The sequence below is a fragment of the Sorex araneus genome, chromosome 11 (assembly GCF_027595985.1).
Source record: "Sorex araneus isolate mSorAra2 chromosome 11, mSorAra2.pri, whole genome shotgun sequence".
Taxonomy (NCBI): Eukaryota; Metazoa; Chordata; class Mammalia; order Eulipotyphla; family Soricidae; genus Sorex; species Sorex araneus.
This window is the reverse complement of record NC_073312.1, coordinates 5,803,841-5,831,188: the sequence shown is the minus strand read 5'-3', so window position 1 is coordinate 5,831,188 and position 27,348 is coordinate 5,803,841. Positions and strand designations below refer to the sequence as shown.

Here is a 27,348-nt window from a genome sequence, read left to right as displayed (position 1 = left end):
GACCCATGCGTGGTCCAATCACCGGTCAGTTCCCTTCGGCATTCTTGGCTAGGGATCACCTTCCGCTTGGTGTCCGGAGAGAGAGGTGAACAGGAGTCTCTTTGCCCAAGCTCAAGCTACCTCGAAGATTGCACACGTGTCAGAGACTTGCTTGGTGCTCTGCACATAATTACTTTCACACATCAGTTGAGCTGATATTCAACACACTGAAACGAATGCCCTACACATAGTAAGTGCTCAATTAATGCGCACATGAAGTGCTAGTCTCAAGAAGTCTTCCCAGAGACACTGCGGTAGGTAGCATTGAGCAAATGGGCAGTGCAGGGTCCTGACAATGGTTAAAATTAGCTAACAAAGGTTTCATGGCAGAAAAATAACGGGGGTGAGGCCAGAGCGGGTGCCCTGCTCCTGGCCACAGTGCTCATTTCGCTTCCTCTCCTGTCACTTCCCCACAGGGACACAGTTACCCTTGGCACTCGGTCTGGTTGTAAGGGTCCTCTCTGTGCTAGCCCAGGACGGCAGACCCTGACACAAGGCCCAGGCTCTGCAGAGGCTGACCCCAACTTTCAGAGCCCAGAGGGCCGGTGGGGCCGCCAGGGCTGTGGGGGTCTCTGGGGGGAACTCGCAGGCCACAGGGGGTTTTCAGAGCAGAATTCAGAGGGACGAGTGGGCAGCCACATTCAAGAGAGGGGCCGAGTCAGGAGGGCCAGGGCTGGACTCAGAGGAAGTGGGACCCCGGGACAGCAGGGCAGCGTAAGGAAGCAGGGGCGTCAGACCCCCAGGACAGCGGGGCAGTGTGAGGTAGCGGGGGCCCCAGGCCCGGGGTGGCAGGGCGGCGGGCATGTCGCCAGGGCTGTGCACTGTGTCTGCAGGTCTGGCGCTGCGGCTGGTGAACGGAGGCCGCCGGTGCCAGGGCCGCGTGGAGGTCCTGTACCAAGGCTTCTGGGGCACCGTGTGCGACGACAGCTGGGACATCAACGACGCCAACGTGGTGTGCAGGCAGCTGGGCTGCGGCCGGGCGCTGTCGGCGCCCGGCGGGGCCCACTTTGGCCGGGGCTCGGGGAACATTCTCTTGGGCGACGTGGACTGCCAGGGAGGGGAGGCCCAGCTGTCCAGCTGCCCCCACGGCGGGTGGTACAACCACGACTGCGGCCACAAGGAAGACGCCGGAGTCGTGTGCTCAGGTAGCGCAGGCGCCGGCCTTGGGGCCAGCGGCGCGCGGTGCATGACGCATGCGAGGACGGGGCTACGGGCACGGCTCACCACGCATGCGCTCCACGCTTGGCAGGGGGCTTGGCAGCCCCCCACGTGGCTGGCACGCCCCGGGCAGGGCACGGAGGGTCCACGCGGGCGGGTGGCTGCTGGCTGCCTGGGGGGAAGGTGCGTGGGGTGGGGGGGTCACAGTCTCATTGCCCCAGGCTTGCACTTTGTGGCCCCTCAGCGCCCCCGAAGCCCCCTCAGGGGCGCCCTCTCGGCCTGTAAGGGCCACAGCGGAGACCTGCGGACTCCAGGGTCTTCCAAGCTGGGGTCTCCAGCCAACTCAAAATCAGCAGTAAAGGGCCCGGACCCGTAGCACAGAGAGGGCGTCTCGGGAGGGCGCTTGCCTGGCACTCGACCACCCGGGTTCGATCCCCAGCATCCCATAGGGTCCCCCGAGCACCACCAGGAGTAATTTCTGAGTGCAGAGCCAGGAGTGACCCCTGAGCATCGCTGGGCATGGTGCCCAGAAGCAAAAACGCCAACCAACAAAAGACGTTTCCCATCTCTGAGACAAAGACCATCTTGGCTCCGCCCACAAGTCCCAGGACCCTCTGACTCGGTATCCCCCAAGGGGGAGGTTCTCGGTCCATGGCCCATCTTCAGGGCAGCGGGGGGCAGCTCCAAAGCCCAAGCACTGGGGGTGACCAGGAGAAACAGCTTCTGCCCTTGCCCAGTCCCCAAGAGCCCCTCGCCCCCCAAACTGGCACTTGGCAGCGGGCTTGTGGCCCCATTCTTCGGGAAGCCCTTTGGGAAAGCCTCGGGGGCCAGCTCAGCGCTGACAAGGGGTATCTCAGGGCGCGTTTGAGGCTTCACAAGAGGCCAGTGGGGCCGGAAGTCCCCTCCGGGGAGTGAGCCAAGGCTGCCGCACCCCACGGTGATTTGGGGGCCTGGAGCCGACACGGGGAAGGAGAAAAGAGTGTGTGTGGGGGATCAGCACTGCAGGGGGTCCGGCAAAGCGGCAGACCACGCCCTGACTCACAAGCAAGGCCCGGTCAGGCCCTTTCCTTGGACCCCGAGCCCAGGGAATGGGGGTGGGTGCTGCCTCGTGGTGAGGCCACGTGTGACCTCCGTCCTCTCCCCTCGAGATGGGTGTTGGGTGTGAACGGTCAGGGTTCACAGCGGAAGGTGACGCTGTTCCGCAGGGCCGTAGCTCTGCTGACGCAGGGGAGGTGTGGGCGGTACCAGGCGCTCAGCACCCGCAGTGGAGGCCGCTGGGGGACTCTGGAGCGAGGCCGGGACGGCGTCCCTCCCCGGAGCCCTTTCTGAGCCTGGAGAGGGACGGGTCCGAGTGTCCCAAGCTCCTTGTGTGTGCTCCTGCCTGGTTCCGGGGCCCACCCCTGGGCCACCATGTCCCACCCCGGCTCCCGGTCAGCTTCCGGGTTCGCAGAAGCCTCTGGGGACCACCCTGCCTGGGTTCCCTCGACAGAGACAGGCCTTGGTCCTTCCCTGCGGGGTCCAAGAACAATGGTTGAAAGAGGCGAAAGTTCTGGGTCCAGAAGTGGCAGGACGAGAGGCCGTGGCCACTATGAAGTCTGAGTCCAGCAAAGAGGAAGGACAAGTCCGCAGTCCCCAGGGCACCGTGGCCCCGCCTGTGCCCGAGGGACACGGCCCAGGAGGGGGCGGCCAGGGGCTTCCCAGGCCTGATGGGGGGACGCAGCCCCCCTCCGCCTCAGAGGGGCCGGGTCTGGCTCTCAGGCCTGGGAACCCTCCGCCCGCCCCCCGGCGCTGACAGACACCCCGTTTCCTCCTTTACTGCAGGCACAACCCAAACCTACGCAATGACCACAGGTGAGTCTCGGCCTCGCCCCACCCGTCCTGGGCAGCGGGAGGAGCAGCTGGTCCTGGGGAGACTCACGGGGACCCAACCTGGGGGGCCGCAGCATGGCCCCGGGGCTGACCACTCGCCCTGCCCGCCTGTAGCCTTCCCACATGGCTCAGAACGACGCCCGCCACTGAGGGTCCCGGAGTGACCCATGTGTCCCCATATTCTGCCCACAACGAGAGTGCTAAAGGGCCCCGGGCTCTGGCCTTCTCCCACCCGGGGAGAGCTCAGGGCCCGGCGTGAGGGTCCAGGGAGGACAGGGACAAACCTGAGCCCGATGACAAGGACAGTTCCCCGGGAGGCCCTAACCGTGTCCCCTTCTCCCCAGGCTGGTGGCAAACATCAACTCCCTCGGGTAAATGTCCTGCTGCCTGCCTGACCCTCGGCCCCTGTGTCCCCCCACACTGTCGTGTCCTCTGCAGAGGATGACCCACCCCAAAGTCCCTGGGCTCTCGGCTCTGCCTCTACACACACGGTTCCCCCTGCTCTCCAGCCTCACCCCTGCATACCATACTCACCCTGCAATGGAGCCTCACCCCTGCACAACAGCCTCTTCCCCTTGATACCCAGCTCTGCCTTGCACATCAAACTCACCAGTGGACACCTGCCTCACCCCTGCATTCCAGCTTACCCCTGCTAACCGCCTTACCCCTGTTCTCTTGACGAGGTTCAGGTTTGCGGCAGTATCCGGTGGGCCCCCCAAAAGCCGTTGATGTATGAACACTTAGGTTCATCCAGAATTCGGTCATTTATGGCTGGAGCAGGAGCACGGCGGGCTGAGCCTCGCTTGCACGAGCTCACCCGGTCCAGTCCCAGCATCAGTTCGGTTCCCGAGCACCAGGGGCGGGATTCCTTGAGCACAGATCAAGGGCCTGAGGCACAGTAACGGAGGCCGTGCTCACGGCAGCAGACAGCAGGGCTGGGGTGTGACGGGGGGGGGTCGGGGACCCCAGAGCTCCCACCGCTTCCTCTTGGGTCTCACCTCACCTCCTCTTGTTCTATCCAGACAGGTTACCACTGGGGGTCCCAGTGCGATTGTGGGGGTCTTCGGGTCTGGCCTAGTTTGGGGCACGGGGCGCCTTATGTCACCGGCCCCAAGAGGGCAGACGCGCCCCGTCCTTCCCCAGCGAGGAGGCGCCTGTAGGCAGGACGAGGGGACCCAGGAGGCCTCGGTCTCACCAGCATCCCGTAGGGACGGACTCAGGGTCAGCACTGAGGCGGGGCTGGGGGCTTCTCTGCCCTGTGTCCTCTCCCCCGCGCTGACCCTGGGCCACCTCCCGAGGGCGTCCCGAGAGCCGGGGCCTGCAAGGGCCTGTGTGACTCGAGGGCCGTCACGGACAGACTTTGAGAATGTGCCCAGCGCCCGCCGGGTTCCGATTCCTCTCAGCTCTCGTGCTCGGCTCCCGGCGCCCCCCAGCTGCAGAGGGGCCGGGTGGGACTCTCGGGGTCTGGCCCCCGGCCCCCCGGCCCCCCGGCGCTGACAGACACCCTGTTTCCTTCTCTACTGCAGAGACATCCACCACTGCTGAAACAACCACAGGTGAGTCTCGGCCTGGCCCCACCCACCCTGGGCAGCGGGAGGAGCAGCCGGTCCTGGGGAGACTCCCGGGGACCCCGACCTGGGGGGCCGCAGCATGGCCCCGGGGCCGTCTGCTCCCCCGCCCACCTGCAGCCCCTGCATGTGTCTCACACGAGGCCCCGACACTGAGGGGCTCGGAGTGACCCATGTGTCCACAGTCTCCGCCCTCCACTGAGGGTCCCGGGATCTGGGCTTGTCCTGTCTGAGAGAGCTCAGGGCCCGGCGTGAGGGTCCAGGGAGGACAGGGACAAACCTGAGCCTGGTGACCATGGACAGTTCCCTGGGAGACCCTAACAGTGTCCCCTTCTCCCCAGACTGGTGGCAAACATCAACTCCCTCGGGTAAATGTCCTGCGGCCTGCCTGACCCTCGGCCCCTGTGTCCCCCCACACTGTCATGTCCCCTGCAGAGGATGACCCACACCAAAGCCCCTGGGCTCCCCACTCTGCCCCTGCACACGCACTTGCCCCTGCTCTCCAGCCTCACCCCTGCACACCAACCTCACCCTGTAGGTCGCCTCACCCCTGCATAGTAGCATCACCTGATACCCAGCTCTGCCCTGCACAGCAAACTCACCACCGCACACCCACCTCACCCCTGCATGCCAGCCTCATCCCTGCTCACTGGCTGCACCCAGTTCTCTGGCTTGGTTCAGACTCAGGACCGTACCCTTGGTCCTCTAAGGCCGGGATGTAATGGACATTTAGGTCCATGCGTGCAGGAACAGGGGTGGGGGGACTTGCCTTGAATGCAATGACCACTCTCAAGGTTCAATCCCCGGCTTCAACACAGTTCCAGAGAAACACAGTGACTCCCGAGCACACACAGAGCCAGGCGTTGCCCTGAGCATCTCTAGCTGTGCCCCGCCCGCCTCCCCCACAAAAGTCTCTAAGCCCCCCTGCATGTGAGAGACTCACCCTGAGTTCCAGTTCCTTCTAGCTCTTGTCAAGCCCCAGAGAGCTTCCTGGTCCTTGGAGGGGCAAAAGCCAACACTGGGGTCCTGCGTGTCTGTCCCCTCCGTGCACTAAGGAAATCCTTCCCCTTTTGTGTGTTTTAGCTCCAACAAGCACTGCTGAGACCCCCTCCACTCCCTCGAGTGAGTCCAGCACTGTCCCTCCTTTTCAAGAGGGGCATCTCCCCTGGGGACCATTTCCCCAGGAGCTCGGTACTGTGGGGGGCAGCTGCAATGTCCCCAGGCCACAGCCTCACGGGGCGGGTCCGCAGAGTGTATGTGAGAATAAGGCAGAGACTCGAGCCCGGGTTCCGGAGGATCCATCCAGAACCACGGGCTGCAAGTGTGGGTGCGAGGGACCCAACCCACCGGCCCTCTGAGCTCCAGGCCCTGAGAGTGCCCCGTGCACAGATAGTGGCAGGACGTCCTGACGCGTGTCCCTCTCTCTCCAGCCACGGGGACGGAGACATCTGTAAGCACTGCAGGTGAGTTTCCTGTTTCCTACCCACCCGCTGCCAGGGGTCCCAGCCCAGCTCTGGCTGAGACTCTGCATCCGGGTGAGGTCCCCGTGCCCCCGTCCTGCTGGGAGGGGTCCCATTCTCAGGAAAGGGGGCTCTGTCCCCTCTGGAGAGAGTGACCGCCTCCCCACCCCACAGGCACCGACTCGGGGCTGGCGCTGCGGCTGGTGAACGGAGGGAACCGCTGCCAGGGCCGCGTGGAGGTCCTGTACCAAGGGTCCTGGGGCAGCGTGTGTGACGACAGCTGGGACACCCTGGACGCCAACGTGGTGTGCAGGCAGCTGGGCTGCGGCTGGGCGCTGTCGGCCCCCGGGAGCGCGCGCTTCGGCCAGAGCTCGGGCCCCATCCTGCTGGACGACGTGAGCTGCACCGGGCACGAGTCCTACCTGTGGTCCTGCCGCCACGGGGGCTGGAAGTCGCACAACTGCAACCACGGGGAGGACGCCGGCGTCATCTGCTCAGGTGGGCCCGGCTGACCACGGGGCCTCTCCTGGGCATGGTCCCTTGTCCCTACACCTCTGTCCCCCTCTCTGACTGGGCGTGTGCAGAGGCCGTGCTCACACGGGAGGGTCGCCTGACTCATGGAGTCTGCGGGCCCCTGAAATAAGGGGTTCAGGGGACAACACTGAGAGACTCTCACAGCCTCCCCACATACTCGGGGAGACACAAGCGCAAATTCCTGTCAGCTCTCAGCCTCCACACGCGAATCCCTCAGTCCCGGGGCTCAGGGGGCAGGACTGGGGTCTGTCGGGCTGGGGCCTGTCCCGACACCCCACACTGACAGGAATCCCCTCTCCTGTCTCCTGCAGATGCCCAGGGCAGCACCGTCACCCCAGGTGAGTCTCGGCCTTGGCCCGACCCGTCCTGGGCAGCGGGAGGAGCAGCTGGTCCTGGGGAGACTCACGGGGACCCCGACCTGGGGGGCCGCAGCATTGACCCGGGGCTGTCGCTCCCCCCGCCCGCCTGCAGTCCCTGCACGTGTCTCAGAACGAGGCCCCAAGGCTGAGGGCCCCGAGTGACCAGTGTGTCCTCGAATTCTGTCCAAAACTCAGGGTGAGGACGTGCCCGGGTCTCGGGGCCTGTGTAGCTCAGGGGAGCTCCGGGCCCGGCGTGAGGGTCCAGGGAGGACAGGGACTAACCTGGCCATGATGACCGTGGACAGTTCCCCGGGAGGCCCTAACAGTGCCCCTTCTCCCAGGCTGGTGGCAAACATCAACTCCCTCGGGTAAATGTCCTGCTGCCTGCCTGACCCTCGGCCCCTGTGTCCCCCCCACACACACCTGTCATGTCCTCTGCAGAGGATGAGCCACACCAAAGCCCCTGGGCTCCCGGCTCTGCCCCTGCACACACGGTTCCCCCTGCTCTCCAGCCTCACCCCTGCATACCAACCTCACCCTGCAATGTCGCCTCCCCCCTGCTCTCCAGCCTCACCCCTGCAATGTAGCCTCCCCCCTGCACTCCAGCCTCTCCCCTGATGCCCAGCTCTACCCTGCACGTCCACCTCACCACTGGACACCTGCCTCACCCCTGCATTCCAGCCTATCCCTGCTAGTTGCCTGACTCCTCTTCTCCTGACTAGGTCAGGCCTGCCGCATTGTCCTGTGGCCCCCCAAAAGCCGAGGGTGTGGGACATTTAGGCTCATCCAGAAATTCACTAATCTGTGGCTTGAGCAGGAGCACAGCGGGCTGAGCCTTGCTTGGACCAGCTCTCCCGGTTCAATCCCGGCATCTATCCAGTTCCAGAGCACCAGGAAAGGGGTTCCTGAGCACAGAGCCAGGAGTCACCTGAGCATCTCTCGGTGTAGCCTCCTGTCCCCTCCCCAAAATATCTCAGCCCGGTTCTCTGGAGAGGATTCACCCCGAATTCCACTTGCTTTTACCTCTTGTCAACACCCCAGAACCTTGCAAACGCCTAGCGGGGGCAGAGCTAATCCTGCAGGTCCTGCGTGTCCGTCCCTCATGGTCTGCAGTGTGGGTGCGAGGCCCTGGCCCACCCGCCCTCTGAGCTTCAGGCCCTGGGAGTGCCCTGTGCACAGATAGTGGACAGGACGTCCTGACGAGTGTCCCTCTCTCTCCAGCCTGGTGGCCTGAGAACTCTACAGGCATTACACGTGAGTTTCCTGTTTCCTACCCACCCGCTGCCAGGGGTCCCTGCCCAGCTCTGGCTGAGACTCTGCATCTGGGGTGAGGCCTCGTGCCCCCGTCCTGCTGAGAGGGGTCCCATTCTCGGGAAAGGGGGCTCTGTCCCCTACGGGATGGGACCCCTTGGCCAGGACTATGGTGGCCATGCAGGGACCCCGTGTCCCCGGTGAGCAAGCAGGGCCCCCGGGTGCTGGGTGTTGGCATGAGCCCAGGTGGAGCTTCAGGTAGGGCTGGATCCAGGCCCCTGCCTGTCCCTCCTGCCCTCTGACGTCCCTTCTCGCGGGTCAGCTTCTTCCTCCTCCTGCTCTGCACGTGGCTGCCGGCGTGTCCCCACCCCACGTCCTCTCCTTGCTCATGGGGACAGACCCGATTGTCTCAGCGTCTCCTTCTGAGCAGCCCTGGGAGGACACACTCGCCCAGTCCCACCTTGGCGGCTGAGACCATCTCCCTGTGTTCCGGGGAGCAGTCGGGGGGGGGGGTGCAGGGCCACGTTGACCTTCCCTGCCTTAGGGGGTGGTCACTGGGCCGTCACTCTCATTCGGGAGTGTCCACTCAGGAGCTTCCAGTTCCCTCAGCCCATCCCTCACTGGGCCCTCTTGGGGTCCCAGCGCCCCCTCACTGCGGCCCCACCTACCCCCGGATCCTGCAGTCACTCAGTCCCAAACAGAATTCAGATCCCCAGAGCTCTCCTGCCTGACCCCCGACAGTTACTGTCCATCCAGGGTCTCTGTCTCTGGGCTCTCCCTTCTCCTACGTCCCAACCAGGCCCATCTGTCCTCGGGATTCCACAGCAGCATGGCGTGTTGTGGGAGTGACTTTTTAAGGCATTCCTCTGATGGAACAGATCATTCATCATTGTGTGTGTGAGTGTGTGTGCGTGGGGGTGTGTATATGTGTGAGTGTGTATGAGTGCATGAATGTGTGAGCGTGTATGTGAGTGTGTGGATGTGTGTGATTGTGTGTGAGTGCATGAATGTGTGAGCGTGTCTGTGAGTGTGTGTGTGAGTGTATGCATGTTGTGTGTGTGTGTGTGTGTGTGCGCGCGCGTGTGCTCGGGCACACAATCACCTGCTGACCCCGCTGTTCTGCCGGGGGCTCGGGGATTGGTGCCTCACCAGATCACTCCGCAGCTGTCCTTGACCGAACCCTGGTTCATTCTGGTGCAGAGCCCTGGGTGCGAGTCCTGGGCATTTCGGGGGCAGATCCTGGTAGCAGAGCCAGCCCCGATGCACAAGAGTTCCAGAACATTCCTGGGGATGGGGGACGGCGGCAGGCGACAGTCCAGGTTTCACATTCACCCATTGTGAAAGGAGCAGCACACAGTGTTCAGGGCAGCACTGGGGCTGGGCTTGCCCTGCAATGACCAGCACCTGGTTCCATTACGGAGTGACACAGTTCCACAGCCGCTCCAGGAGGGACTCCGAGCACAGAGCCGGGGTCACCCCGAGTATCTCTAGGTGTGTCCCACTTGCCTCTTCCACGAAAATCTCAAGCCTACATTCACTCAAGAAGACACAACGCAAGTTCCACTTCCTTCCCACTCTTGTCAACGCCCAGAAAGCCCCCCAACTCCTGCAGGGCCAGAAGGCGAATTCTGGGGGTCCTGCGTGTCCGGCCCCTAAAGCACTAAGGCAAACTTCCCCCTTTTACCTCTTTTTAGATCTAACATCCGCTGCTCCCACGGAGTCCACTCCCACAGGTGAGTCCAGCCCGACTCCTGTGCAGCCGGAGGGGCAGTTTCTCTGGGGGCCATTTCTCCGGGACCCCGGGAGTGTCCCCAGGCCACAGCCTCGCCAGGTGTGTCCACAGCACGCATGTGAGAATAAGGCCTGGGACCCGAGCCCGGGTTCCAGACGACCCATCCCCGACCCCACGGCTGCAGTGTGGTGCGAGGTCCCGGCCCCACCTGCCCTCTGAGCTGCCCAGTGCCCTGCGCACAGATAGTGGCAGGACGTCCTGACTCGTGTCCCTCTCTCTCCAGCCACGGGGACGGAGACATCTGTAAGCACTACAGGTGAGTTTCCTGTTTCCTACCCCTCCCGCTGCCAGGGGTCCCAGCCCAGCTCTGGCTGAGACTCTGCATCTGGGGTGAGGCCTCCGTGTCCCCGTCCTGCTGAGAGGGGTCCCATTCTCAGGAAAGGGGGCTCTGTCCGCTCCGGAGAGAGTGACCCCCCCCCACACACACACACAGGCACCGACTCGGGGCTGGCGCTGCGGCTGGTGAACGGAGGGAACCGCTGCCAGGGCCGCGTGGAGGTCCTGTACCAAGGCTCCTGGGGCAGCGTGTGTGACGACAGCTGGGACACCCTGGACGCCAACGTGGTGTGCAGGCAGCTGGGCTGCGGCTGGGCGCTGTCGGCCCCCGGGAGCGCGCGCTTCGGCCAGAGCTCGGGCCCCATCCTGCTGGACGACGTGAGCTGCACCGGGCACGAGTCCTACCTGTGGTCCTGCCGCCACGGGGGCTGGAAGTCGCACAACTGCAACCACGGGGAGGACGCCGGCGTCATCTGCTCAGGTGTGCAGGCTGCCCTCGGGGCCTCTCCTGGGCGCGGTCCCTTGTCCCTGCACCTCTGTCCCCCTCTCTGACTGGCGGGTGCAGGGGGGGCAGGACTGGAGTCTCTCGGGCTGGGGCCTGTCCCGACACCCCACACTGACAGGAATCCCCTCTCCTGTCTCCTGCAGATGCCCAGGGCAGCACCGTCACCCCAGGTGAGTCTCGGCCTGGCCCCCACCCGTCCTGGGCAGCGGGAGGAACAGCTGGTCCTGGGGAGACTCAAGGGGACCCCGACCTGGGGGGCCGCAGCATGGTCCCAGGGCCGTCCGCTCCCCCTGCCCACTGTAGCTCCTGCACAAGGCACAGAAAGAGGTCCCGACACTGAGGGGCTCGGAGTGACCTGTGTGTCCCCAGCCTCCGCCCTCCGCTGAGGGTGCTGAGGGCCCCAGGCTCTGGGCCTGTCCCGCCCAGAGACGCTCAGGGCCCAGGCGTGAGGGTCCAGAGAGGACAGGGACTAACCTGCAGCACGATGGCGTGGACAGTTCCCCGGGAGACCCTAACAGTGTCCCCTCCTCTCCAGGTTGGTGGGAAACATCAACTCCAACCACCACGGGTAAGTGTCCTGCTCCGGCCTGTCCCTCAGGCCCTGTGTCCTCTCCCCACCTCTCAGGGCCTCTGCAGAGGAGGAGCCCTCAGCAAATCCCCTTGGGCTCCCAGCTTGCATCTGCATGCACACTTCCCCCCTGCTCACCACCCTCACCCCTGCACACCACCCTCACCCTGCATGTCGCCTCACCCCTCTCCCCTGAAACCCAGCTCTGCCCTGCACAGCAAACTCACCACCGCACACCCGCCTCACCCCTGCACGCCAGCCTCATCCCTGCTCACTGGCTGCACCCCTGTTCTCTGGCTTGGACAGGCTCAGGACCATGCCCTGATCCCCTAGGCCGGCATGTAATGGACATTTAGGTCCATGCAACAATTCACTCATTTGCAAATGGAGCGTGCAGGGCGGGGAACAGGGGTGGGGGGACTTGCCTTGAATGTAGTGACCACTCGCAAGGTTCAATCCCCGGCTTCAACACAGTTCCAGAGAAACACAGTGACTCCTGAGCACACACAGAGCCAGGCGTTGCCCTGAGCATCTCTAGCTGTGCCCGCCCGCCTCCCCCACAAAAGTCTCTAAGCCCCCCTGCATGTGAGAGACTCACCCTGAGTTCCAGTTCCTTCTAGCTCTTGTCAAGCCCCAGAGAGCTTCCCGGTCCCTGGAGGGGCAAAGGCCAACACTGGGGTCCTGCGTGTCTGTCCCCTGAGTGTACTAAGGAAATCCTTCCCCTTTTGTGTGTTTTAGCTCCAACAAGCACTGCTGAGACCCCCTCCACTCCCTCAAGTGAGTCCAGCACTGTCCCTCGTTCTCAAGAAGAGGGGCGTTTTCCCCTGGGGACCATTTCCCCAGGAGCTCGGTACTGTGGGGGGCAGCTGCAACGTCCCCAGGCCACAGCCTCACGGGGCGGGTCCGCAGAGTGTATGTGAGAATAAGGCAGAGACACAAGCCCGGGTTCCGGAGGATCCATCCAGAACCACGGGCTGCAAGTGTGGGTGCGAGGGACCCAACCCACCGGCCCTCTGAGCTCCAGGGCCTGAGAGTGCCCCGTGCACAGATAGTGGCAGGACGTCCTGACGCGTGTCCCTCTCTCTCCAGCCCCGTGGCCAGAGACATCTTTAAGCACTGCAGGTGAGTTTCCTGTTTCCTACCCACCTGCTGCCAGGGGTCCCTGCCCAGCTCTGGCTGAGACTCTGCATCTGGGGTGAGGCCTCCGTGCCCCCGTCCTGCTGAGAGGGAAGCTGGGTCCCAACAGCACCCAGATCCCCGGAGCTCTCCTGTCTTGCTCAGGACAGCCACATGGTCCAACCTGCGGTTTCTGTTCATCCAGGAACTGTCCAATATCCAGGGTCTCTATTTCTGGGCTCTCCCGCCTCCTGCGTCCCAATCCAGGACACCTGTCCTCGGGAGTTCCACAGAGGTGTGGCGTGTTGTGCAAGTGACTCTTGGGGGTATTCCTCTGAAGGAACAGATCGTTCATCGTTGTGTGTGTGCGTGTGAGTGTATGTCTGAGTGTGCATGTGAGTGTGTGTCTGTGTAAGTGTGAGTGTGAGTTTGTGTGAGTTTGTATGAGTTTGTGTGTGTGTGCGTGTGAGTGAGTTTGTGTGTGTCGGTGTGTGTCAGTGTGTGTCAATGTGTGCATGTTGTGTGTATATGTGTGCATGTGTGTGCTCGGGCACACAATCACCTGCTGACCCCGCTGTTTTGCTGGGGGCTCCGGGGATTGGTGCCTCACCAGATCACTCTGCAGTTGACCTTGACCCAACCCTGGTTCATTCTGGTGCAGGGCCCTGGGTGCGAGTCCTGGGCATTTCGGGGACAGATCCCGGTAGCCAGGCCCCATGCACAAGAGTTCCAGAACATTCCTGGGGATAGGGGACGGCAGCAGGCGACAGACCAGTCCCATAGGGAGCAGGACCCAACCCACAGAGACCCCTTGGTCCTGGGGGTTGTGGGTGTCGGAGAGAGTGACCGCCCTCCCCCAACACTCACAGGCACCGACTCGGGGCTGGCGCTGCGGCTGGTGAACGGAGGGAACCGCTGCCAGGGCCGCGTGGAGGTCCTGTACCAAGGGTCCTGGGGCAGCGTGTGTGACGACAGCTGGGACACCCTGGACGCCAACGTGGTGTGCAGGCAGCTGGGCTGCGGCTGGGCGCTGTCGGCCCCCGGGAGCGCACGCTTCGGCCAGAGCTCGGGCCCCATCCTGCTGGACGACGTGAGCTGCACCGGGCACGAGTCCTACCTGTGGTCCTGCCGCCACAGGGGCTGGGGGTCGCACAACTGCAAACACGGGGAGGACGCCGGCGTCATCTGCTCAGGTGTGCCGGCTGCCCTCGGGGCCTCTCCTGGGCATGGTCCCTTGTCCCTGCACCTCTGTCCCCCTCTCTGACTGGCGGGTGCGGGGGGGCAAGACTGGGGTCTGTCGGGCTGGGGCCTGTCCCGACACCCCACACTGACAGGAATCCCCTCTCCTGTCTCCTGCAGATGCCCAGGGCAGCACCGTCACCCCAAGTAAGTCTTGGCCTTGGCCCGACCCGTCCTGGAGGGGTAATTGGTCCTGGGGAGACCCACGGGGACCCTGACCTGGGGGGCCGCAGCATAGCCCTGGGGCTGTCCGCTCCCCCCACCACCTGCAGCCCCTGCACGTTTCTCAGAATGAGGCCCCGACACTGAGGGGCCCAGAGTGACTCGTGTGTCGCCATATTCTGCCCGCAGTGAGGGCGCTGAAGGGCCCCGAGCTCTGTGTCTGGCCTGTCCGAGAGCTCAGGTCCCGGCGTGAGGGTCCAGGGAGGACAGGGACTAACCTGGCCATGATGACTGTGGACAGTTCCCCGGGAGGCCCTAACAGTGCCCCTTCTCCCCAGGCTGGTGGCAAACATCAACTCCCTCGGGTAAATGTCCTGCTGCCTGCCTGACCCTTGGCCCCTATGTCCACTCCCACACACACCTGTCGTGTCCTCTGCAGAGGATGAGCCACACCAAAGCCCCTGGGCTCCCGGCTCTGCCCCTACACATGCACTTCCCCCTGCTCTCCAGCCTCACCCCTGCATACCATACTCACCCTGCAATGTCACCTCCCCCCTGCTCTCCAGCCTCACCCCTGCACACCAACCTCACCTGCAATGTCACCTCCCCCCTGCACTCCAGCCTCACCCCTGCATTCCATACTCACCCCTGCAATGTCGCTTCCCCCCTGCACACCAGCCTCTCCCCTGATGCCCAGCTCTACCCTGCACGTCCACCTCACCACTGGACACCTGCCTCACCCCTGCATTCCAGCCTATCCCTGCTAGTTGCCTGACTCCTCTTCTCCTGACTAGGTCAGGCCTGCCGCATTGTCCTGTGGCCCCCCAAAAGCCGAGGGTGTGGGACATTCAGGTTCATCCAGAAATTCACTAATCTGTGGCTGGAGCAGGAGCACAGCGGGCTGAGCCTTGCTTGGACCAGCCCACCCGGCTCAATCCTGGCATCTATCCAGTTCCAGAGCACCAGGAAAGGGGTTCCTGAGCACAGACCCAGGAGTCACCTGAGCATCTAGGTGTAGCCTCCTGTCTCCTCCCCAAAATACCTCAGCCCGGTTCTCTGGAGAGGATTCACCCCGAATTCCACTTGCTTTTACCTCTTGTCAACACCCAGAACCTTGCAAACGCCTAGCGGGGGCAGAGCTAGTCCTGCAGGTCCTGCGTGTCCGTCCCTCGATGCGTTAGACCCTCCCCCTCTTTTGTATTTTTTAGCTGGAACAGCCTCTACTCCACCCTACTTCCCTAGCTCAGGTGAGTCCAGCCCCGTCCCCCGCAACACAGCACTGGGAGGGACGGTCCTCCTGGTGATCATTTCCTCGGGGCCCCGGGAGTGTGGGGGGCAGCTGCCGTGTCCCAGGACACAGCCGCACCAGTGCATCGCGGTGCGTATGTGAGAATAAGGCCTGAGACTCGAGCCCGGGTTCCAGACGAGCCATCCCTGACCCACGGGCTGCGAGTGTGGGTGCGAGGCCCCGGCCCCGCCCGCCCTCTGAGCTCCAGGCCCTGAGAGTGCCCCGTGCACAGATAGTGGCAGGACGTCCTGACGCGTGTCCCTCTCTCTCCAGCCCCGGCGACACAGAGAACTACGTACATGACACGTGAGTTTCCTGTTTCCTACCCACCCGCTGCCAGGGGTCCCAGCCCAGCTCTGGCTGAGACTCTGCATCTGGGGTGAGGCCTCCGTGCCCCCGTCCTGCTGAGAGGGGTCCCATTCTCAGGAATGGGGGCTCTGTCCCCTACGGGACGGGACCCCTTGGCCAGGACTGTGGTGGCCATGCAGGGACCCCGTGTCCCCTGTGAGCAAGCAGGGCCCCCGGGTGCTGGGTGTTGGCATGAGCCCAGGTGGAGCTTCAGGTAGGGCTGGATCCAGGCTCCTGCCTGTCCCTCCTGCCCTCTGATGTCCCTTCTCGCGGGTCGGCTTCTTCCTCCTCCTGCTCTGCACGTGGCTGCCGGCGTGTCCCCACCCCATGTCCTCTCCTTGCTCGTGGGGACAGACCCGGTCGTCTCAGCGTCTCCTTCTGAGCAGCCCTGGGAGGACACACTATGCCCAGTCCCTTGGTGGCTGAGACCATCTCCCTGTGTTCCGGGGAGCAGTCGGGGGGGGGGGTTGCAGGGCTCATGTTGACCTTCCCCTGCCTTAGGAGGTGGTCGCTGGGCCATCACCCTCATTCAGGAGTGTCCACTCAGAATTCCCGGTTCCCTCAGCCCGTCCCTCACTGGGGCCTCTGGGGTCCCAGCGCCCCCTCACTGCAGCCCCACCTACCCCCGGATACTGAAGTCACTCAGTCCCAAAGAGCATCCAGATCCCTGGGCACATAGTGGCAGGACGTCCTGACGCGTGTCCCTCTCTCTCCAGCCCTGTGGACGGAGACAAGTACAGGCACTACAGGTGAGTTTCCTGTTTCCTACCCACCCGCTGCCAGGGGTCCCAGCCCAGCTCTGGCTGAGACTCTGCATCTGGGGTGAGGCCCCCGTCCTGCTGGGAGGGGTCCGTCCCATTACAGGAAAGGGGGCTCTGTCCGCTCCGGAGAGAGTGACCGCCCCCCCACCCTCGACAGGCACCGACTCGGGGCTGGCACTGCGGCTGGTGAACGGAGGGAACCGCTGCCAGGGCCGCGTGGAGGTCCTGTACCAAGGGTCCTGGGGCAGCGTGTGTGACGACGGCTGGGACACCCTGGACGCCAACGTGGTGTGCAGGCAGCTGGGCTGCGGCTGGGCGCTGTCAGCCCCCGGGAGCGCACGCTTCGGCCAGAGCTCGGGCCCCATCCTGCTGGACGACGTGAGCTGCACCGGGCACGAGTCCTACCTGTGGTCCTGCCGCCACAGGGGCTGGGGGTCGCACAACTGCAACCACGGGGAGGACGCCGGCGTCATCTGCTCAGGTGTGCCCGGCTGCCCTCGGGGCTTCTCCTGGGCGCGGTCCCTTCTCCCTGCACCTCTGTCCCCCTCTCTGACTGGCGGGTGCGGGGGGGCAGGACTGGGGTCTGTCGGGCTGGGGCCTGTCCCGACACCCCACACTGACAGGAATCCCCTCTCCTGTCTCCTGCAGATGCCCAGGGCAGCACCGTCACCCCAGGTGAGTCTCGGCCTGGCCCCCACCTGTCCTGGGCAGCGGGAGGAGCAGCTGGTCCTGGGGAGACTCACGGGGACCCCGAACTGGGGGCTGCAGCATTGACCCGGGGCTGTCCGCTCCCCCCGCCCGCCTGCAGCCCTGCACGTGTCTCAGAACGAGGCCCCAAGGCTGAGGGCCCCGAGTGACCAGTGTGTCCTCGAATTCTGTCCAAAACTGAGGGTGAGGACGTGCCCGGGTCTCGGGGCCCGTCTAGCTCAGGGGAGCTCTGGGCCCGAGTGAGGGCCCAGGGAGGACAGGGACTAACCTGGCCCTGATGACCGTGGACAGTTTGTGGGAGACCCTAACAGTGCCCCCTTCTCCCCAGATTGGTGGCAAACATCAAGTGCCAGATTATAGTACTGCTGCCTGCTTGACCCTCGGCCCCTGTGTCCCCCCGACACACACCTGTCGTGTCCTCTGCAGAGGATGAGCCACCCCAAAGCCCCTGGGCTCCCGGCTCTGCCCCTGCACACACAGTTCCTCCTGCACTCCAGCCTCACCCCTGCACACCAAACTTGCCCTGCAATGTCGCCCCACCCCTGCACACCTGCCTCTCCCCTGATGCCCGGCTCTACCCTGCACAGCTGCCTCACCCCTGCGTTCCAGCCTTATCCCTGCTAACTCCCTTACTCCAGTTCTCTTGGTGGGGTTCAGGTTCACGGCATTATCCTGTGGCCCCCCCAGAAGCCGAGGATGTTGGACATTTCGGCTCATCCAGAAATTCAGTACTTTGTGGCTGGAGCAAGAGCACAGCGGGCTGAGCCTTGCTTGCACGAGCTCACCCCATTCAGGCCCGGCATCAATACGTTCCAGGGCACCACGGGAGGGATTCCTGAGCACAGAGCCAGGAGTCATGCTGAGAATCTCTACGTGTAGCCTCCTGCCTCCTCCCCGAAACATCTTAGCCCTGTTCATTGGGGAGGATTCACCCGTGCTCCCATTCTTTTTAGCTCCTGTCAACACCCAAAAAACCTCCCAATGCCTAGAGGGGGCCAAAAGCTAATTCTTGGGGTCCTGTGTGTCTGCCCCTAAATGCACTAAGGAACCCCCCCTCCCCGCTTTGTATCCTTTAGGTACGACAGCCACTACTAGCTCCTACTCTACGCCTCTAGGTGAGTCCAGAGCCGTCCCCTCCAATGGGCAGCAGGAGGGGCTGCAAAAATTCACTCATTATTGCAAGGAGCAATGCAAGGGCGGGGGTGGGCAGGAGTAGTGTTGGGGGTTGGACTCGCCTCGCATTTAATGACCGCTCGCCCCGTTCGATCCCCGGCACCAAGACGGAGCCAGGGGTCGCCCTGAGCATCTCTAGCCGTCTCTAAGCCCCCCTGCATGTGAGAGACTCACCCTGAGTCCCAGTTCCTTCTAGCTCCTGTCAACCCCCAGAGAGCTTCCCGGTCCCTGGCGGGGGCAAAAGCCAACAGGGGGGTCCTGCGTGTCTGTCCCCTCAGTGCACCAAGGACAAACTGCCCTGTGTTTTCCTTTCCAGACACGACATCCTCATCCTCTCGCACAACAGACTTGGCTTTCACAAGTGAGTCCAGGCATGACCCCCCGTCACCCCCCTCGCCCCTGAGCAGGGGGAGGGACAGTTTCCCAGGGACCCCGGGGCTGGGGGGGGTGGGCAGCTGCAGTGTCCCCAGGCCACAGCCTCACCAGGAGCGTCCACGGCGTGTATGTGAGAATAAGGCCAAGACACGAGCCCCGGTTCCCAGAGGATCCATCCAGGACCCCACGGGTGCCAGTGTGGGTGGGAGGTCCCGGCCCCACCCGCCCCCTGAACTCCAGGCCCTGCCCAGTGCCCCGAGTGGGCAGGACGTCCTGACACGTGTCCCTCTCTCTCCAGCCTGGTGGCCTGAGAACTCTACAGTCACTACAGGTGAGTTTCCTGTTTCCTACCCACCGCTGCCAGGGGTCCCTGCCCAGCTCTGGCTGAGACTCTGCATCTGGGGTGAGGCCTCCGTGCCCCCGTCCTGCTGAGAGGGGTCCCATTCTCAGGAAAGGGGGCTCTGTCCCCTACGGGATGGGACCCCTTGGCCAGGACTGTGGTGGCCATGCAGGGACCCCGTGTCCCCTGTGAGCAAGCAGGGCCCCCGGATGCTGGGTGTTGGCATGAGCCCAGGTGGAGCTTCAGGTAGGGCTGGATCCAGGCCCCTGCCTGTCCCTCCTGCCCTCAACGTCCCTTCTCGCGGGTCGGCTTCTTCCTCTTCCTACTCTGCACGTGGCTGCCGGTGTGTCCCCACCCCACGTCCTCTCCTTGCTCGTGGGGACAGACCCGATTGTCTCAGAGTCTCCTTCTGAGCAGCCCTGGGAGGACACACTCGCCCAGTCCCCCCGTGGCGGGCTGAGACCGTCTCCCTGTGTTCCGGGGAGCAGTGGAAGGGAGTGTGCAGGGCCACGTTGACCTTCCCCTGCCCTGGGGGGAGGCCGCTGGGCCGTCACCCTCATGGGGACTGTGCGCCTTTGCTTGTCTCTCAGCCTCCTGCTCCCATCCAGCCAGAGCAGGGCTGCACCTGGCAGGGGGCATGGCGGTCTCCAGGGTGCCAGCCCTGGTTCCCCAGGCCCAGTGCTCACCGCCTGGGGCCGCCCCTTCCGGCAGAGCCCAGGTCCTCACTCTGAGGGTCCCGCCATCCTCAGGGCCGGGCCCTCGGGAGTGTCCACTCAGGAGCTTCCGGTTCCCTCCGCCCATGCCTCTGGGGGGCCTCTGGGGTCCCAGCACCCCCTCACTGCGGCCCCAGCCCACGCCCGGATCCCGCGTTCGCTGAGTCCCGAGGCGCAGGGCAGCTCCCCGGGGCTCTCCTGCCTGACCCGGACAGTTTCTGTCCACCCAGGAGCTGCACAAAGACCCAGGGGCTGTCTCTGGGCTCTCCCTTCTCCCTCGTCCCGCCCCCGCCCGTCTGTCCCCGGGAGTGCCACGGCCGCCTGGTGTGCCGTGAGAGTGACACAGGCGAGGACAGAGCCAGCGGGTCCCGCGGTGCCCGGGCTCTGGCCAGGCTTCCCGGGGTCCTCGCCGGGGCCCCGTGTTGTCGGGGGCAGTGCTGGGGGCAGGGTCTCTGGAGGGAGGTTCTGCGAGGGGAGCTGCTCCCCCTGGCTGCCCCACAGCCCTCCTGGTCAGCAGAGCAGTGACCACACGGCTTTGTTGGTTCCTGGGAGGCTTCACCTTCGGGTCCACTCCTGCCTGGAAGGTTCTAGGCCCGGGTGGAGGGGGGGGAATAGAGGCAGATCTACTGGGTGTGGCCGGGGACCCCCAGGACAGGGCGGGAGGGGAGTGGTGATGCGGGGGAGGGGGGTGCTCACCCAGAGGCCGCCCCTCTCTCCCGCCCTAGGCCCCTCGCACTGCGGCGGCCTCTTGACCTCTGCCAGCGGGAACTTCTCCAGCCCCAACTACCCTGGCTTCTACCCCAACAACGCCGAGTGTGTGTGGGAGATCCAAGTGAGCCCCAACTCTCGGGTCAACCTGGGCTTCAGCAGCCTGCGGTGAGTCGCCCGGGGCCTGGGCTCGAGGCTCTCACGACCCCCACGGGAGCAGCGTCCGGCGGGAATGAGGGGTGGGGTGGGGGGTGGAAGACGGACACCCGGGGCCACCCCAGGGTGCTGGGCTGTTTCCTAACCCCGCTCCCACACACACACACTCACACACAGGTTGGAGGTGAACGTAAACTGCACCCTGGACTACGTGGAGGTCTACGACGGCTGGGTGGGCAGCGGCCGGCTGCTGGGCCGGGTCTGCGACGCCACCCCGCGGGTCTTCACGTCCTCCGCCAACAGCCTCACTGTCCGCTTCCGGAGCGACCACAGTTTCCAGAACACAGGCTTCACGGCCTGGTACAACTCCTACCCGCGAGGTGAGTGTCCTCGGGCCCGGCCCCCCTGCCCCCCGGGGCTCTGCACGGCCGACTGTGGCCGCCGTGTCCCCACCTCACGGCTGCCCTGCTCAGCCACGGCCCTGCGCCCCGACCTTGACCCCCGCTTCCGGGAAGACCCCATCACTCCGCCCCGCCCAGCCTGAACCCAGGGCCCCGACGCTCTTGCTGCTTGCTCTGTGGGGGTCTCGGGCCTTGGGGTGGGCGCTGGGACCCACCCTCCTTCGCCCCTTGCCTTTCAGACGCCCGCCTGCGGCTGGTGAATTCCAACTCCTCCCACAGCCAGTGCGAGGGCCGCGTGGAGGTCTACCAGGGGGGCAGCTGGGGCACCGTGTGTGACGATGGCTGGAGCATGCAGGACGCCCAGGTGGTGTGCCGGCAGCTGGGCTGCGGCCAAGCCCTCTCGGCGCCCGGAAACGCCTACTACGGCTCGGGCTCGGGGCCCATCACGCTGGACAACGTGGAGTGCGGGGGCACCGAGTCCACCCTCTGGCAGTGCCGGCACAACGGCTGGTTCTCCCACAACTGTGGCCACCACGAGGACGCGGGCGTGCGGTGCTCAGGTGCGTGGGGCCAAGGCTGCGGGGGGCTGGGGTGGGGCGGGGCGGGGGGCAGGTGTATCGAGGCTCCATCCGGGGCCCGGCGGGGACTGTCTGCGAGGCCCTGGGCCAGGGTGCCCCGTGCCAGAACTCCCGGCCGTCCCACCTGCCTGTGACCCTGGCGAGGGCTGGCTCCCGAAGCTTCCTTCCCTTGCTGGCCGGGGGGGAGAGGGGGCTGCCCAGTCCCAGGGGCCTCGGGGGAGACGCAGGATAGTCAGGCCAGGAGGGGGTGCACCACGTGGGTAGGACTTCAGGAGCCCCAAGTGCGACTCAGGGCAGAGAATTGCCCCCCCCCAGGGGCCTCCTGTGCACAGCAGTGACCCCGTGAAGCAGGTGCGTGCCCCGGGGGGCTAGACTGAGCCCTGGCCCGTGGCCCCTCCGAGCCCTCCCTCCAGCCGCCCCCCAACCCCGCAGGCTCAGCTGTTTCCTGCTTCCTTTTCAGGCCACCTAACGACCACACCCGACTACGACCCGGTAACAACCACATCTGGTGAGTTCCCCGGCCCCTCGCACAGGCCTGCCTTCCCGCCCTGTCCCCATGCCCACGGCCGTCCCTGCCGCTGAGGTCCCCCTGGAGGAGGCGGGTTCCTCGAGGCCCCGGCAGGCGCGCACGGCCTCTCTGTCCCTCAGTGGCCTGGTCAGTCTCTGCGGGGACAGTGGCCTCACCCCCGGACCCTCCGCCCTGCACATTCTCCCGCGCGTGCCTGCGTCTTCCCGAGCTCCCTCTCGGGGGTCACCAGATGCGCCAGCTGGCGCCTGGCACGGGTCCCCGTGTCCCTGGAGTTTGGTCCCAGGACCCCCCAGCCCTGTCCTTCCCGCGAGTCCTTGGGGCTCCCCTCCCGTGTCTCAGGGCTGTGTCCCAGGCCCCGAGTCTCCGTCCCTCCTGTCAGCCTCCACGGGGCCGGCCCGAAGGTGCCAGGGGGTCTCCTGCGGGGGGGGGGGGTCTCGGCCACACTCTCCCTCCTCCTGGAACATCGATTTCGACCTTGGCCCTGCTGCACCCCCGTGACTTGTCCCTCCGCCCCGGTGTGAGATTCCTCCTTGTCCCTTCTGGGAGCACCCCAGGAGCCAGGCCCGGGCCCCAGTGGCTGCCCCCGAGGTGACAGGGAGCAAGAGCCCCCCACCCCCTCGTGCCGGATGCTGGAGGCCCCGGGCCCATCGCTGCCTTTTCTCTCCTCCGCAGCCCCCGTGAGCAATACCACCGCAGACTTCAACGGTAAGTCCCGACCGAGTCAGGGAGAGACCCCCGAGCTACGCGCCCCCAGGATGGGGGGGGCAGCGGGGGTGGGGGAGGGGGAGGGGTCCTCTCCGTTGTCGTGCAGTCTCCGGGGTGCCGCCGTGTGCTGGGGTGTCCTCAGTGATGCCGTTTGCCCCCCCACAGGCAGCCGTCCCTGTGGCGGCCTCTTGACCCAGTCCTCCGGGCAATTCTCCAGCCCCTCGTACCCCAACAACTACCCGAACCACGCCAACTGCGTGTGGGACATCGAGGTCGCCAACAACGACCTCGTCACCGTCGTCTTCAGTGACGTCCAGTGAGTGCGGGGCCTGTGGGGGGTGCCCAGACGCCCTGTGCCCAGGACTCGCTGTTTATTGCTGTTTGGGGGCCACGCCCCGCCATGCCCAGGGCGCACCCCTGGCCCTGCTCTCGGCCGCCTCCCCGAGGGGCTGGGCTCCTGGGGGTGGAGCTCGGGTCTGCTGTGTGCCAGGCAAATGCCCGGCCGTGCGCTGTTGCTCTGGCCCGTCTCTGCAGCCTTTTTCGGGGGTGGGGGGATGCCAGGGCCTCCCTCGCGCCCAGCCTGAGCTCTGCCCTGAGCTGCTCCCCGGGGGGTCCCGGCACCTTCTGGACGTGGGGTCAGCCCGGTGGAGCTGGCTTTGTCTGCCTTGGTGGGTTTTATGGTTTTGGGATTTTCGGTCTTGGGGCCACACCGGCGATGCCCGGCAGTTACTCCTGGCTCTGCACTCAGGAATTGCTTCTGGCGGTGCTCAGGGGGCCAGATGGGGTGCCGGGGATCGAACCAGGGTGCAAGGCGAGCGCCCTCCCCGCTGTGCTCTCCCCGCCCCTTAGAGAGGGAGAGGGAAGCCCCGCGGGGCCGAGAGCTCCCGGCGGTGAGGCCGGGCAGGCAGGACAGCGCCCCTTGCCTGGTGCAGTAACAACGCCGCCGTCAGATTCCCTGGCGCGAGCGGCCGGACGCCCAGAGCACCGTCTCCCTCTGCAGGCTCGAGAGCAACTGCAACTTCGACTACGTGGAGCTGTACGACGGCCCCTACCACAGCTCGCCCCTGCTGGCCCGCGTCTGCAGCGGGGACAAGGGCTCCTACACGTCCTCGTCCAACTTCATGTCTGTGCGCTTCGTGAGTGACGGCAGCGTCTCCCGCAGGGGCTTCCTGGCCACCTACTACTCCAGCCCCTCCAACAAGAGCACGGGTGCGTGGGCACACCCCGGGGTGCGGGCAGGGCCGTCCGGGTACAAGCCAAGAGCCACGGACCTAGGCCTCAGGCTGGGCAGCTACTGAGTGGCCGTGTGGGGGGTGAGGACAGGATCTGGGGTGGCCACCGGGCTTGAACCCAGTGGCCTCCTGCACCAGGACCAGGGCCTGAGGCCTGGCCACTCCTGGAGGACAGGCGGGGCGGTCACCAGCTCCCCCCCAGGGGCCGGGGGGCAGGGCAGGGCTCTCGGGGTTTAAGGCCTCATCTGCTCCAGGACATTATCTCAGTCCCCCCCACCCCGTCCCCTCCCACCCCGATTCCCCCCCCGGGAGGGACCCGAGTCCCGGGGGAAGAGCCAGGGCCCCGGGGCTGTGCCCGGCGACTGAGGGCCCGCCGTGTCCCGCAGAGCTGCTCTGCCGGCCGGACCACATGCAGGCCTCCGTGAGCAGGAAGCTCCTGGCGTCCGTGCGCTACGGCCCCTCGGACCTGGCCATCCCCGGCTGGGCCCACAACTCCCAGTGTCAGTCCCGGGTCACGCCGACCCACGTGGTCTTCACGATCCCCTACACGGGCTGCGGCACCACCAAGGAGGTAAGGGCCCTCGTCCTTCACGCCGTGCACTCTCCCCGCCCCCACCCTGCCACTCACTCGCCCTCTCTGGGGCGCACCCCTGCGCCTGCTCAGGGTGCAGGGTGGCCAGGGGCTGGCTGGGCTCTGATCCGAGAGGCGGGGCCGTGCTGGGGTGGGCCCTGGGGCCTTCCTTCCTTCCCGGGGGGCTGCTCCTGCCCTCCCGCCGGCTCCTGGATGCAGCCTGTCCTGCAGCCCCGGCGCCTCCGGAACCCGGCTCGGGTTCGGGTGTGAACAGGGGCCGTGTCCGACGCCCTACAGGTGGACAATGACACCATCACCTACACCAACTTCCTGAGAGCCACGGTCTCCAGGGGCGTCATCACCCGGAAGAAGGACCTGCACATCCACCTGCAGTGCAAGATGCTGCAGGACACGTGGGTGGACAACATCATGTTCGTCACCAACGACACCGTCGAGGTCCAGGAAGTGCAGTACCGAAACTTCGACGTGAACATCTCCTTCTACACCTCCGCGTCCTTCTCGAGGCCCGTCACCAGCAGCCCCTACTACGTGGACCTGGACCAGGCCTTGTTCGTGCAGGCGGAGATCCTCCACAACGACTCCGCGCTGGCCCTGTTCGTGGACACCTGCGTGGCCTCGCCTGACGCCCACGACTTCACCTCCGTCTCTTACGATCTGGTCCGGAACGGGTAAGGGGCGTCTGGCCGGGTGACAGCGGGCGAGCCGGGGGGTCTGGGCTCCCTCCGGCAGGCACCCCGCAGGTCGCTGGGCGTGGGGGCCTGGAGCCCGGGGATGGATTCCCGAGCCAGCCCAGGGTGGCCGAGGGGGGCAGGAAAGGTGCCTCTGTTTGACCATCAAGGCTGAGTTGCCACCTGCAGCGGCAGAGCGTGAACAGGGCTCACCTGGGGGGGGGGCAGGGCGAGGTGCCATCGCTGCCCAATGCCCACTTCCAGGGAGGGGGAGGGCCGGAGACATGAGCCGTGTGTTCATGGCCACGGTCTTCAAGGAAGGCCACGCGAGGCTCTTGGCCACCTCCCATGGGACGGGACCCCCTGACACGGTCCAGCCCCGCCGTGTGGCCGTTACTGCCGCTCAGCTCCCTGAGGGGTCCTGAGGCCTGGATGGACTCTAACTTGGGCCCTCGCAGCCGCCGCTCGCCCTGGTCTGGAGGGGGCATGTGGAGGGGCTTCGAGGCGGAGGGTGGGGCCGGATTCCCGGCCTCCCCGGGCTGCTCGGAGCAGCCTCGCGCTCAGGCCTCTGCGAGCCGTGTCCCCCCGAGCGCTGGTGTGGAGCTTCGTCTCCTCCCTCGGAGACTCCCAGACCCTCATAGCACAGAGGGTCCATCCACAGAAGCCCCCCAGCCCCGGGGAAGGGGGAGAAACTCTCCCCAGATCCTCATCCGACGGTGAATCCCCCAGACCATGGTAGAGACGGTGGCGTCGACACCTCAGCTTCCTGCCTGTGTGAGACGGTCACGGGCCGCTCTCCCACGGGGACGGGGAACATGTCCTGGCCGTCCCACTGTGCACGGCCACCCCAGATCCCTGCCCGGTGCCTGTCAGGACCACCAGGGCTTTCTGGAGCACCGAGGCCCAGGCCCAGCCATGCAGCTTTGAAACGTGTGGAACTTGGTCTCTGTCTGTAAAGAGACAGCGAGGGCACAGCTCTGGCAGGTGTCCCCATTGGTTTTCTGGGGCGTGTAGCTCCTTCCCCACCTGCCCTCTGCCCCGGGAGCCTCCAGAGAGCCAGGCTGAGGGGAGCCAGGCTGAGGGGAGCCAGGCTGAGGGGAGCCAGGCTGAGGGGAGCCAGGCTGAGGGGAGCCAGGCTGAGGGGAAGAACCCCAAGGCCAGCCAGTGCGGGTCAGACCACAGTCCTGCAGAGCAGCCGCGTGTCCCCTGCCCCGGGCGCTGACGCCTGGGAAGGGATAGGCGGGCTCCCCCGGGCCCGGGCTGGTGGCTCTGGCACCTCCCTGTGGCCCTGGGTTCCCGGGTGAGAGCGCGGCCGGGTCGCCTCCGCAGGTGCTGGAAGGACGAGACCTACAGGACGCTGGCCCAGCCGGCGCCCCGCATCGCCCGCTTCCAGTTCAGCTCCTTCCACTTCCTGAAGCGCTTCCCGTCCGTGTTCCTGCGCTGCAAGATGGTGGTGTGCAGGGCCAACGACTACTCCTCGCGCTGCTACCGGGGCTGCGTGGTGCGCTCCAAGCGCGACCTGAGCCCCGAGCTGGAGAAGGTGGACGTCGTCCTGGGGCCCATCCAGCTGCAGCCCCCCCACGCCGGGACCAGCAGCCCGGGTAGGTGGCAGCATCCCCCCCACTCGGCCGAGCTCCGCCCGCTGATGCCGTTGCCAGCTCTGCGCTGGGCTCTCCCCCCACCCTGCCTCAGTTTCCCTGACTGAACGCCCCCTTTTGTCTCCCCAGGTTCCTCCTAACCCCCCCCAACCCTCGCAGGGCCCATGCACAAGAGCGGCACCCAGGGGACCTCCCACGGCGCTGCCATCTCCGTGGGGGCCTCCCTGGTCATGGTCCCGAGGCCTCCCTCAGCCTGGGCAGGGGCAGCCGCATCCCCAGCGGCCACCTCAGGCCACCAGGACGTGACCCGGGGGGAGCACCCAGGGCTCCGGCTGAGGTGAGGGAGGCGGAAAGGGGCCCCGACACCCCCCACCCGCTCGGTGCCCTTGTCCCTGGCACGGATGTGGGTGTGGACAAGGGTTTGGGGAGGGGGACGGAGCCCCCCAGAAGCACAGGCTGGAGAGCAGTGGCAGTAGCTGAGCTGGGCCTCACAGCCGCTGGGGTCCCTGTCCCTGCTGACCGCTCAGTGTCCGTCCTCGCCCCGCCTACTCTGAAAAATAAAGAACTATTTTCACAGCA

At 65.5% G+C, this 27,348-nt stretch overlaps 1 protein-coding gene across 1 annotated transcript; it reads left to right on the top strand.

Annotated features, from left to right (window-relative positions):
- The first annotated feature begins 841 nt into the window (after positions 1 to 841).
- On the top strand, positions 842 to 27,348 carry LOC101552603 (deleted in malignant brain tumors 1 protein-like). The gene is made up of 30 exons (XM_055119136.1): positions 842 to 1,184; positions 6,269 to 6,592; positions 6,940 to 6,966; positions 8,209 to 8,241; positions 9,933 to 9,971; positions 10,254 to 10,286; positions 10,464 to 10,787; positions 10,955 to 10,981; positions 11,347 to 11,379; positions 12,469 to 12,501; positions 13,365 to 13,688; positions 13,855 to 13,881; positions 15,105 to 15,143; positions 15,458 to 15,490; positions 16,249 to 16,281; positions 16,451 to 16,774; positions 16,942 to 16,968; positions 18,078 to 18,116; positions 18,491 to 18,535; positions 20,328 to 20,478; positions 20,644 to 20,846; positions 21,107 to 21,427; positions 21,906 to 21,953; positions 22,647 to 22,679; positions 22,845 to 22,995; positions 23,680 to 23,888; positions 24,298 to 24,482; positions 24,780 to 25,171; positions 26,501 to 26,772; positions 26,899 to 27,348. Exons 1-30 carry the CDS (start codon positions 842 to 844, stop codon positions 26,907 to 26,909), a joined length of 4,083 nt encoding a protein of 1,360 aa, XP_054975111.1. The 3' UTR covers positions 26,910 to 27,348.